The sequence below is a fragment of the Mastigoproctus giganteus genome, chromosome 8, assembly GCF_048544385.1.
Source record: "Mastigoproctus giganteus isolate SK-2022 chromosome 8, ASM4854438v1, whole genome shotgun sequence".
NCBI lineage: Eukaryota > Metazoa > Arthropoda > Arachnida > Uropygi > Thelyphonidae > Mastigoproctus > Mastigoproctus giganteus.
This window is the reverse complement of record NC_143582.1, coordinates 225,228,121-225,240,887: the sequence shown is the minus strand read 5'-3', so window position 1 is coordinate 225,240,887 and position 12,767 is coordinate 225,228,121. Positions and strand designations below refer to the sequence as shown.

Sequence of the window (12,767 nt, the reverse complement as noted above, 5' to 3'; positions counted from 1 at the left end):
CGACTAGGTCCTATCAAATAATCCTTATTCTAAATGAAAAAAAAAAAAAAAAAAAAAACTTGTAAAATTTCAGCTATAAATTTATGCTACCAGTATGAGCTACCTAAGTTATGTTAGGTGTGTTTAAGCGGCGAAGCAACCAAGGATACGAAGTAACAGTGTGTTCTAAGGTCGGTTTGCTGTTTTGCGGATGAAAAACCCAAGGAAAACCGGAAAAAGAAAAAAAAAAACTCTCCCTGAGACCGACTAACCCGCCGATGTTGTAAAAAAAGCCCATAAAAGTTCTTTGCATCATTGGCGGAATTCGAACTCCGGCCTTTTCCACCCGGTGTGGAGAGAATAGTAATTATACCAACTATACTACCCGAAAGTGGTACTGCTAGTTAATTTTATGCGTTATCACTAACACATATAAAACTTCTGAACTGCACTGTTACTGGGCGCCTAAACATTAGACACGTTGAAATTGCATAAAAATTAATTGAATGCAATATTTAAGACTCCATCGAAATGATAAAAATTGTTATAAAAACTTTTAAGTTTTTAATTCAGATACTAAAAAGCATTACCTTTTAACAGAAACTATTTCTCGAGCTGTTCTTCTGCAACTATTCGAATTCATAATTTGTTATAAAGATCTGTCTCAATTCCGTGTAAGGAGTATTGCCCTTCTAAGTCAATAATTTAACAGAATTCTATACTAAATATGTAGAAAATGGGCCACAAAAAAAGTCCACATTTTTTCATGTCCAAATTTTCTTAGTAATATGAATAAAAATATTTTTACTGAAAGGTTTTTATTGCGCATTCAACAAAATAATAGATAAATTTTAGGAGTTTCGAATATTTATTTACGATATGTGCATAGTCACTGATAATGTAAAAATATTTCCAGTACAGTATCTTGAAATTTAAAACAACTCGTGTTAGGTGGTAGGTGCAAGACACTGATTCGCTATAAAGCTTCAGAACGGCAGTGTGGTGACTATTCATTAAAATACCACATAATACGGGCTCAAATCTCCAAAATATCTATCCGAAATAGATTGAGGGATCTGGATACCCGGAAATGATGAATAACTGTGAATACACTCTGTTACACTAAAATTGTATCACTCAGAAGGAATGATCGGAAGTGCAAGCAAATCAGCAGGCAGATAAGCTACGTCGAGATATACAATCATTAAAATAAGGGATCGAACGGGTAGAAGCTTCGGCTGATATAAAAATGAACGTAAGGATCGTCGAGTCCAAAGAAACTGATGTGTGACACTGTTAACAGGCCTCTATCTCCCAGAAACCGACTTCGGAGTGCAAGAAAATTTCGCAGAATGCCGAGCTGTCACGTTCGACACCAACATCAGAAACTCAGCGACTTCAATATATGGTATCAATGGTCGCTTCGTCGTATAGCGGAATGTGTGGCCCATGACAATGCCACAGTGCATAGACGTTGGCAACAGAGTCTGCAGGAAGGTACAACTGAACGTCGAATGGGTAGCGGAACAAGACTGAAAACTACACAATTGGAGGATCTTCTTATCCGTCGACAAGTTTACACCGCACCGAAAGCAACGCTGGCGACATCCAACGAACTTGGCGACATCAGCTTGCTGTCACCCCATCACCTGCCGAACTATTGCACGCCGACTGGCAGAGGGGGCCGATGTCCATACTGGCCATTGCGCCAATTACTCCTGACTGCTGCCCATCGTCAACACCATCTCCAATGGTGGAGTGCACGGACCACCTGAGATATGGAATGGCTTCAAATAGTCTTCTGTTAGGGGACCCCGATGATGGCCGGATACATGCGGCGACAACGAGGTGAACGCAATGTTCCTAGAGCCATACCGTACGTTCTGCTGTTGTTATGACGTTGGAAGCGATCAGTTTCATAGTTGGTCGTCGCTGGTCTTCGTCAACGGCAATCTGATTGCTGGCGGCTATGTCGTCGAGATCCTGGAACTCATCGCTCTCCCGTTTCTTACTGGAGTGCCTGATGCCATTTTCAGGAGGACATCAGCCGAACACATGCAGCAGGGGGTTCTTTCTCTGAGTTTCTTCGTAGTGTGGAAGTACTGGCTTGTTCAACCAGGTCTGCGGATTTCTCCCTCATCGAGACGTGTGGATCATGACTGGACGCCATTTACAGACCCATCTACAGCCAGCACAGACCACGGAAGTTCTGCGGGATCAGGTGCAAGAGGCTTTGTGGGGAATACTGCAGAAGGCTGTTCGCCACCTGCCGTGACTCAATGCCCAGACGCTTAGCTCAGTGTATCCGCAACCGTGGTGCATTTACATCATATTGATCTGTCCATTGTAAGCATAAATTTGTGCCATTAAATGGCACATTAGCGTCTACAACTTTTATCACATGTTCCCTAACTCCTTGGCTATCATTACTCTAAGCATCCTCTCTGTATTCCTCTTTCTTCAGAGCACTGCAATTTTAATGTCACAGAGTGTGTGTTATTTTCACTAGCTGAAGACTTATCCAGAATAAGAAATAAAGCAGATTATAATATCAAGGAGATGAAGCCATATTCCACATGCCCCGTTTGGCTGAGGAGAATTTTATGTCCCGTTTGGCTGAGGAAAATTTTAAGCTGTGCAAGTTTCCTATTAAATACTACTGTTTCGGAGTTAACATTTTTCTTTCCTTCACTTTTTTGGTGGCCCACCTATATTCAATAAAAAATTAAACAAACCAGAGTTCATTATTCGTAAATAGATATTAAGTAATTAAAAACTGCATGCAGTTTAATATGCAATGGTAAACAGTTACAAGTTTACAAGTTAATAAACAAGTTTACAAGTTAAAAAACAGTTTACAAGTTAATAAACAAAAGAACCAAAAATAGTCCTGGAATGGTAAGTGGCATGCGCATTACCTTCTCAATCAGCTCAATGCAAGCTGCCAAGTCCAAGCCGAAGTCAATGAAAACCCAGTCAATGCCTTCACGTTTGTATTCTTCCTGCTCCAGAACAAACATGTGGTGGTTGAAAAACTGCTGCAACTTCTCATTAGTGAAGTTAATGCACAACTGCTCAAAGCCGTTGAACTGTTGAAGACAGCGTAGAACAAAAACAAGATAAAACCTGAGTTAGTCACAGCGGTACATGCACTACTGTTATAATTTGTTTCACTTCTAATGTTATAAGTTACTTTTACAACTACTGCCCGTGTAACGATGTTGGCCGATGGCGTGCAATAATCGGATTATTGTTTCCTAGACACGATTAACATTACCTTCTCGATTAGCTCAATACAAGCCGCCAAGTCCAACCCAAAGTCAATAAAAGTCCATTCAATTCCTTCTCGCGTGTATTCTTCTTGTTCCAGTACAAACATGTGATGGTTGAAGAACTGCTGGAGCTTTTCGTTTGTGAAGTTGATGCAGAGCTGCTCAAAGCCATTGAACTAGGAAAAATAAATAAGGCATAGAAAAGGGAAAACAGGATAAAAGTTGGGAGTAAGGATTTGAAGAATATATGGGATAAATTTCATTCATATAAATGACGACTGCATGCAATTTGGGAAATACAGTACTCTATACTTAAATGAAAGTAAATAATAGGTATTTAGAGAATATTGTGGAAATATTACTACGCATGCAAGAATGCAAAATAACACTATATAAATCGCATTGGGATTTATATCAAGCAAGGTTTATCATAGTTCTGCGGAAAAAAAAACGAAAACTTTAGAGAGGTATAAGGACTGGTGGTCGGAGAGGATTTCAAAGATGCAAAGTGGGAAACATCGAAGTTGGGGAAACGTCTAATAATTTAATAATTTGCATTCATTCTTTTGGAGTGTGGGATATCGCGAGCAAGCAGGTGGTTCAAGAATACAAGGCACATACAGGGATGATTTTGATACGGAAGGGGCACATAGCTGGAAACATTGTATTGCGGTAGGTAAGATCTTTGGGCGATAAGAAAGGGTGATTGGGTAAATCGAAGAAATCGAAGCAAAAAAAAAAAAAAAAGACAGGGGCTGGACTCATAACAAGGAACAAGGTTTATCGTAGTTGGGTACAAGGAATAAAAGCTTCGTAAGGATATAGGATTAGCGGGCTGACAGAAGTTCGAAGAGACAAATGGGTAGGAGAATAAGCGATGATGGTGAATGGGTTGAAAACATCTAAAGTTCGAATTCATTCCTTGGGTGTTGACTAGGATATCGCAATCAAGCAGGATAATAACAGAGTGCATATAGGAATGATTGTGGTGGAAGGGAAGCATAAATCCCAATGCATATGTATTGCATTGGAATTTACTGTATATCAAGCAAGGTTTATCATGGTTCTGCGGGGAAAAAATGAAAATTTTAGAGAGGTATAAAGACTGGTCGGAGAGGAGTTCGAAGATGGAAATAGGTGGGGAACATCGAAGTTGAGGGAACGTCTAATAATTTGCATTCTTTTGGAGTCTGGGATATCACTAGCAAAGCAGGTGGTTCGAGAATACAAGACGCATACAGGGATGATCGCGATACAAAAAGAGGCAGATAGCTGGAAACATTCTATTGAGGTAGGTCAAGATCTTTAAGCGGTAAGAAAAGTTGATTGGGTAAAGCGAAAAAATCGAAGCAAAAAAAAAAAGACAGAGGCCGGATTCATAACAGGGAACAAGGTTTATCGTAGTTGGGTACAAAAAATAAAAGCTTCGTAAGGATATAGGATTGGCGGGCTAACGAAAGTTCGAAGAGACAAATGAGCGGGAAAATAATAACAGAGTGCATTATAGGAATGACTGTGGCGGAAGGGAAGCATAGCTGTAAATATTACGGAAAGCACTATTCTATTATGGTAGGCCAAGAAATGTGGGCTGCAAGAAAAGTCATTTGAGGTAATTGAAGAAGGCGAAGGGACAAAAAGGGAAGACTGGATTTGTAGGGGATAGGGTAAAGAGGAGTTTCAGAAAGGTCATGGGGTTCATTGGGTATATGATTGAAGTAGGTTTGGAAAGAAGTTGATGGCTCTCAAGTGGCAAACAGGGTAGCCACAATACTGAACACTGAAGAATGCTCTTATTTGAAGAAAGGTGACTAGGAAATTGGTACATACATCTTTCCTGCGGTTCTTCCTCGAAAGTTGTACATCTTTACACACCACTGCTCAAAGTATATATGCCAAAGCATATTAAGAGTAAGAATATTTTGCAACTTTCCTCTATATTCCTCATATTGGCATGGATTTCAAAAGATCGTATTTAAAATGAACTCTAAATTCCACTGATGTCATTATGGTAAATAAGATTCTCGATACAGAAGGTGGTGACGGTTGAGGGTAATGGTTTGCTTCTGTGAAAGAAGTCTATAATAAATAACTCGATTTCACTTCACTGGGGATTTGTTGACATTTGAAAATGACAAACATTAAATTGTACAAGATTTAAATTTTAAAAAAAGTTTAATTTTTCTTTTTAATTTAAAAAAAGCTGGGAGGGAATCGGAGTTTTGAGCGAGAACGATGTAAATAAAGGGTAGTAAAACAAACAAACAAACAAAGGCTTAAAATATTTTCTGATAGATTGGCAAATACTAATAATGATATTTGGGCAAATAAATAATAATAAATACTTAATTTATTATTATTAATATTAAAATATTAAAATTTAAAATATTAATAAATAAATAATAATAAATTATATTTGGGCGAATAAATACTAATAAATACTAACTTATTTCACAGAATATTAGATAATATTCTGTGAAATAAGATTAGATAATAAAATATGAATATGAATATACAAATTTTTTTGGAGTGGTAACATCTTCGTCAATATTAAGTAATTAATATAAACAACAGGATAAATTTAAATATAAAATGAAATTAATGGAAATGAAATAAAAAAATTAAAAATAAATTTGATATCTGAAATTAATTAAAAATGAAAAAAGAATGTTAAAATTATCAAATTAAAATATGGAAATAAATAAAAATAAATTCAAATAAGTTTTTAATGTTGTACATTTAGTTAGCTATCAATTTTATAATTATATGCAAGTCATATTTATACGAACTTTAAGATAAAAATGAGTTTCTGTTCAAGATTAAGTTATATCTCAGAAGATTAAAACCAATTGTCAGTTTTTAAGAACTTCAACATACATTATTAAATTGAAATTATTAAAGTATTAAATTGGTAATTTAAGTTCAAATTATTAAGGCAAACCATTTTGAATCCGCATGTCAGTAAATATTTAGAGCGAAAAGTACTCTATGGCAAATACCCATTGTAATATTCGAGTTCAGTGTCTCCTAAAGATGGGGAACATCACTTACGTCGAAGATTTCAAAGCCGGCAATATCCAATACGCCGATGAAGTGCTGCCTCTTCTGCTTGGTGTCCAGTGTTTCGTTCAGTTTCTTTACCAACCACTTGAACAGCCTGTCAAACATAGCTTTGGCCAAGGCACCAATGGAGTTAATTACCTATATTAAAAAATAATAATAAAGAGAGAAATATTAAATATAATGAAAACTTTCACTGCTGCGCTAATAATGACTTCCAAATCAAACAGTCATTTTGTAATATTAAGTCATATGCCCAATTCTGATTTTTAAGAGCGAAAAAAGATTAATATTTTTCTAACATGCATTTTAATGAGAAATTCTTCTGTTCTTCAATTATTTGAGAAATTTACGATTAAATATTCCACACATGGTAAAAAATGAAGAAAAAAAGAATCGTGATAATGAGCTATAGCATCCTACTAAGACTCGGGCTACACTTATGCCGTGACTTTAATAAGATAGTCATTGGACAATTTTCTTAAGTGCCCCCATAATCCTTAAGTGCTTCATAATTTTAGCGAGAATATCGTAGCAGGTAACGAGTAGTTCAGAAGAACAGTAGGGTTTTAATTGTGATAAACATGATAGCGTAATACGCATCACTGCATTTAGGAATGTTAAGTCATTTTGGGGTGACATCAGCAATTGGGAAAACAAAATTGAGAATAGAATCGTGTTACAGGCCTAATGGCTGTGAAGAGTATACCAAACAGCTATACAGGGAAATAGAGCGGGCCAGAAAATCAGAATGTCTCATAATAGGGGATTTTAACTTTCCAGATATTGACTGGAATTTGTGGGTTGGCCACTCACACAGTAGCAAGACTTTTCTGGATTTCTTGGATGACTGTTTTCTACAGTAGCATGTTAGAGAAGCAACAACAGGAAGCAATACTCTTGATCTGGTTATTAGCAGTGATTCTTCATGCATTAAGAATCTGCAGGTATAATACCCACTGGGTAGCAGCGATATAGTGTACTAATGTGGAATTTATTTAAAGATATAACTACTGTCAAGGGTAAAAGGAAAGGTTTTTGCTTTGTAAGGATGACTACAGTGGCCTCAGACAGTTTTTAAATTTAGTGCAGTGGGACTAACCGATGATGTTACCAAAAGCAAATTCTAAATGAGAAGTATTCAGGGAAGAAATCAAAGAAGCTACCAGGCTTTTCATACCAACGAAGAAATACTGTTTAAGGCTTCGACCTAAATGGATGGCAGATGAACTACTGAGACACATGGCAGGGAATAAAAATGCATGGGATGCACATAAATTATCAGGTGATACAACAGCAGCCTATCACACAAGAGGCTAAGCCTAAATCACACAAGATGTTAGGCAAGCTAAGGCAGATTTTGAGATGTCTCTGCAAAGAATGCAAAGAAAAACAGCAAATACATCTGTGTTTATATTAGCAGTGAAAGGAAGGGGTTGAATCACATTGAGAGTCTTGATGATTGTAAGTTAACTGTTGAGGACCCTGCTCAGGTTGCGGACAAATTGAATAGGTATTTTGCATCTACATTCACACATGAGGAATTCTTTAGGGAAGGGGATGGCAGAGATTTATCAAACTCTAAGAAGCTAAATGACTTTGTGATAACTGAAAGGAAAGTGGAAGAGAAATTATTGAAGATGGCCGTAAAATAAAGACACCTGAGGTAGATGGAACCTATCCAATTATATTAAGGGAGGCAGTAAAGGATGTAAGCTCCTTTGCCATAAAAGAGCATCCTTTGATTCAGGGGAAGTCCCTTTTGACTAGAGATGTGCGAATATATTCCCAATTCATGAATGGGGATCAAAAGGCGACCTAAATATTTACAGAAATGTTAGCTTAACGTCTGTTCCAGGGAAAATAAAGGCATACAATTATACTGTAATCAGGGCATGGATTTGTTAAGGGGCAATTTTGCCTAACCAATCTCATAGGTTACTATGATGCAGTACCAAGCAACTGGATGCAAAAAAATATTTTTGACATAAACTGGAGCAATGTGAAATTAAGGGCAGGTAACTGCTATGGATAAAGGGATGATTAAGTGAAAGAAGACAGAGAGTGGTTATCAAGGGACACTGCTCTTCTTGGACTACTGTTATTAGTGGAGTTCCCCAGGGTTCAAGTTCTGGGCCCATTATTGTTTTCAATATTTATTATCGATATTGACAAAGGTATATCAAGCTTAGTGTCTAAGTTTGCAGAGGCTACAAAGGTGGCCACTACTATAATTTTTGGTTGGATAGTGTAGATGTAACATCTGCACTATCAATAATAAAGTAAGGACAAATTTCTATAAGGGCCGAGAAACTGCATAGTTGTAGAAAGAAAGCATTTAGTGATAAAACTTCAAAAATATTTAAAAGCGGATCCTCACCTGTTGTTGGTTCCTGCCTTGTGTCACCATTTCGTTACCGACCTTGATCTTTGGCTTCAGCAAGTTCTTGTACAGATCAGCTGGGTTGATACCCAACAGGTGAGCAATACGTTCACCTTCCTCTGTACCATCGGCTTCAGCCTGCTCTTCTCGGGGTCTTTGCTTGAACTTCATTTCACCAAAGTGCATGACAGAAGCGGTAATCTTATAAATATTATCTTTATTTTCTTGCGTGAAACCCAAGACGTCAAAGGCAGTCTGAAGTGGAAATAACATTGTTATTAACAGAAATCAAAGCGCCAAAGAAAGTGATGCATTACAATTCAAATCATAATGCTAAAATCATCTAGCTATTAATTTTATAATTGATTTGATTTAAACTTTATTCTACGTTTATACTATTTTAATGAAATTTTATTATAAGAGAGTATGAAACTAATAATAAATTTTAAAATTAAATCTGAGGAAGACTTCTGACAACCTGAAAATATATTCTCTTGGACAACTCAGCTATGAAATAAAGAAACAGAATTACGTCTTTGAAGAAGAGACTGAAAAAATCCAATACTGTCTGTTTCTTAATTAAACTTTGAAACGATTGTGATATGCTCAATAACCAATCCATTCCTAAAATTACAGATATATCATGAAAGGTGTCAGGAGAGGCTGACAGTTTTTTTAGCTATCTAACTTATCTCAGTTAACAAATATCCAGAGAAATAGAGAAACTGTTGATAGAGCAAATTCACAGATAAATGAAGAATTTCATAGAAATAGTTATCGCCACCAACATACTTATGTTGAAATTGGCTGTGAAATCGGAAATATAGAAATATATTGAATATAGAAATATATTGATTAAATTTTCGCAAGGAATTCTCCTTTCTTTAAAGAATGAATTAAAAAGAAATATAGTGGATATTAAAAAGGCATATGCTCTACCAAAACTAAATTTTCATCCAAAAAAACAAACACAAGAAACTGCATTTTGCAGAACTTATTTTTAACTTTCATCGATGATGAAAGATGCTCATTTCAGATGCTCATCTGAATAAAGTGAATTGTAAAATATATATTCAAATGTTTAAAAGGATACTAAATGAAAGTTTCCAAAAGCTTGTCCCAGAAGGATGAATGTTAGATACTAAAACTAAATGAGCTGCTTACTACTGCAATCCTCTTCAAAACAAGGCTAATAATTGCACCAGATTTTCTCTCTCTCTCTCTCTCTCTCTCTCTCTCTCTCTCTCTTACCTTGGTGAGTATTTAGCACAATTGTCAGCGTTGCTTTACTGTTCATTGAGCAGTCAAAATTAAAATGTTGCTTTTGATTCACGCACACTATCCATGTAATTTATATAAATAGTTTTTTTTATAAATAATTTTTTGTTTGCAGCATTCAAAATAAGAATTATGGTTTATTTATGTTCGTATTTATTTTTTCATGAACATTTTACAGTTAGGAGCAGAGTGCCCATTTATTCACGAACAACTGTTTCTGTTAGGACGTTTTCTGTTAGGACTATTAGAACATTTATTTAACACAACAGAAATTACACTAAAGACAGTCAACAAATTGAACAAAAGTACATTGTAAATGGTACATTCAAAGTATTTTCTATTAATTAGTGACTAAGACATATAGGCACATTTAAGTATTTATTCTACTTTACAACCATATACTACTGCACCGTTTCCGTTTCTGTAAAATCTGCTTTTAAATCACCCTAAAATGCATTTATATTCACATAACTTGACGGTGATCATAATTTAGAACTTTTTTTTTATCATTTATGGAGATTTAACTGTTCGAATTGCGATAATTTACCATTGCAATATTTTATTATATTACTAATAACCAACCAGTTATATAATTTCCTAATTAATTCCTTAAATTCCTTTCATTCCTAAATTACTCCATGAATAAACTCGAAAACAAATTTAAACATAACGCTTTTTAAATGTAAATTAAAATCTATAATTTACAGATTAAAATGTAAATTATCTGTAAAAATTTATAATCTGTAAATTAAATGTAAATTGTTAATTTACAGATTTTAAATTAACAAGCTACTTGTCTTTGAGATTCGTGTTATCCCTCTGCGCAGAAAACTGAATCTTAATAATGCAAGTTTTATATTAACCCCATTTATATGTGGATATGTACACTGGTGTGCAAAATTTAAGGACTAGTCAGGTTTTCACCTGTAGTTTCTCAGGAACCTCGGAACCTCGTGAAGTACAGAAATGATGAAGGAAACAAAACGGTACAGAGGGACTTTATTCAAAAATGGCAACATAGCACTGGCTGCCATGATACAGATGCATCACTGCCAAAGATGGAATAAAGGGAAGAGGTGGTCCTCAGTACGAGATATGACTACCCCTAATGTCCATGCAGGCTTTGCACCGCCTGTCCATACTTAGAACAATGCTGTTGATAAGTTCTTGCGGTAACATCGTCCATTCCTCTGTCAGCGCCATCTTCAGCTGGTGAACATTTTCTGGTGGGTTTTGGACGTGTCACTAGGCGTCTCCCCAGAGCGTCCCATATATGTTCGGTGGGATTTAGATCGACGGAAACGGGCAGGCCAATCCATACGAAGAATGTCCTCACTTTCCAAAAGCATATCAACAGCTGCAGTGCGGTGAGGTGTGGCGTTATCATCCATAAACACGAACTCGGGGCCAATGGCACCTCGGAACAGACGCACATGGGGAAGGATTACCTCAGTACAGTAGCGTGCACCGGTTACAGTACCGCCTTCCAGTATCTGGAGTTGTGTACGTCCATCCAAGACGAGACCACCTCGACCTCCATATCGATCCCTTTCAGTGATGTTTGCGTGGTGATACCGTGTGCCAACCTCTCGCCAGATTAGCTGACGTCCAGAATCGCTGCTGAGACTGAATCTACCCTTATAAGTAAAGATTTTCTGGTTGTAACGTTTAGAAATAGTGTTGGTCCTTAAGTTTTGCACACCAGTGTATGTATGTTTAACTATTTAGTATATAACTGATGCCAGATGTCACAAAAAGATTCATTATTATTTATTAACTTATTTATTGTCAAATTAGTCAGGTAGTGTAATAAATAATTTTATAAAAGAAAAAATTCAAATATTGTTTCAATTTAGTTTTTTCAATTTATTATTAGACTGAAAACCGAAAAAAAAGTTAAGCACTTTTTAATTAAAATCTAAATGAAATATATGTACAGATATATATTACTGGCAGTGATCAAAACTTAAATGTCTTATGGCACATAAAACAAAATGGAAAATCGCGATTAACTTTTACAGTATCCTCAGCTGATTAAAATAAAACGTAAAAATTTAAACGACCCACCATCCCGCAGACATCCAACATTCCACAGTCTAATCGCCGATAGTTGTCTTTACGTTTTTTTACACTTTCTTACATTTTGTCTGATAGAAGTTGAACGGTAGTGATGGATTTTGTTTCATGAAATTAGAGTATACAAGAAGCTTTACTACTGGCCCAGTCATGTTTGATGTTGCTGCCATCTACACTACACTACACAAAGACGAACTCCCGAATAAATTAATATTGTAAAAGAAACCTTTAATTGTTCATGTACTGCATTTTGTATTAAACGTTGAAATAGTGTTTATGTTTTCCCTACAATAAATTTTTAAAGTTATTCCTATCATTTGTAGTAAACCTTGTACACATATAGACTAAACATAACACGTAAAGACACTGGTAAGATACCATACCACACCTAAACGTGCGAAGCATAAGGACAGGATTGGCAAGGATTGTTAGCTGGTTCAACATGCATGCACACATAAATACTCACATCGGTGAATCTCATTTCTTCCGCATCATCCACACCTGGAATTTCAGTCTTACCCTGGGATACGAAGTGATAGTCATAGATATCGTCAGAGAGGAGACATTTCTCTAGAGTGGGGAAAGGACAGGGAAAATGAAGGAAGAAGGGATATTAATTTCGTTTATAAGAGAATGTTTATAGTTACACATTTTAGGTCAATGTGTATATATCTCCTTCTGTGATTTGGAAAAAAAAAATTATAAGGTATAATTCGAAAGGG

General features: G+C 36.0%; 1 protein-coding gene across 8 annotated transcripts in view; it reads right to left on the bottom strand.

The window, feature by feature from the left end:
- Positions 1-12,767, bottom strand: part of LOC150082375 (myosin heavy chain, muscle-like) — a 121,155-nt gene that overhangs the window by 62,152 nt on the left and 46,236 nt on the right. For 5 of the 8 annotated variants that reach the window (XM_090379253.1, XM_090379249.1, XM_090379250.1 and 2 more), the window contains exons 10-13: positions 12,512-12,615; positions 8,689-8,946; positions 6,300-6,449; positions 2,898-3,068 (exon numbers count right to left, since the gene is read on the bottom strand). In XM_090379253.1, coding sequence (XP_090235379.1) covers positions 2,898-3,068; positions 6,300-6,449; positions 8,689-8,946; positions 12,512-12,615 — 683 coding nt within the window. Of the gene's footprint in view, positions 1-2,897; positions 3,069-3,256; positions 3,428-6,299; positions 6,450-8,688; positions 8,947-12,511; positions 12,616-12,767 lie in introns of all 8 variants that reach the window. The other 3 variants (XM_090379251.1, XM_090379246.1, XM_090379247.1) reach the window with 2 other exon arrangements.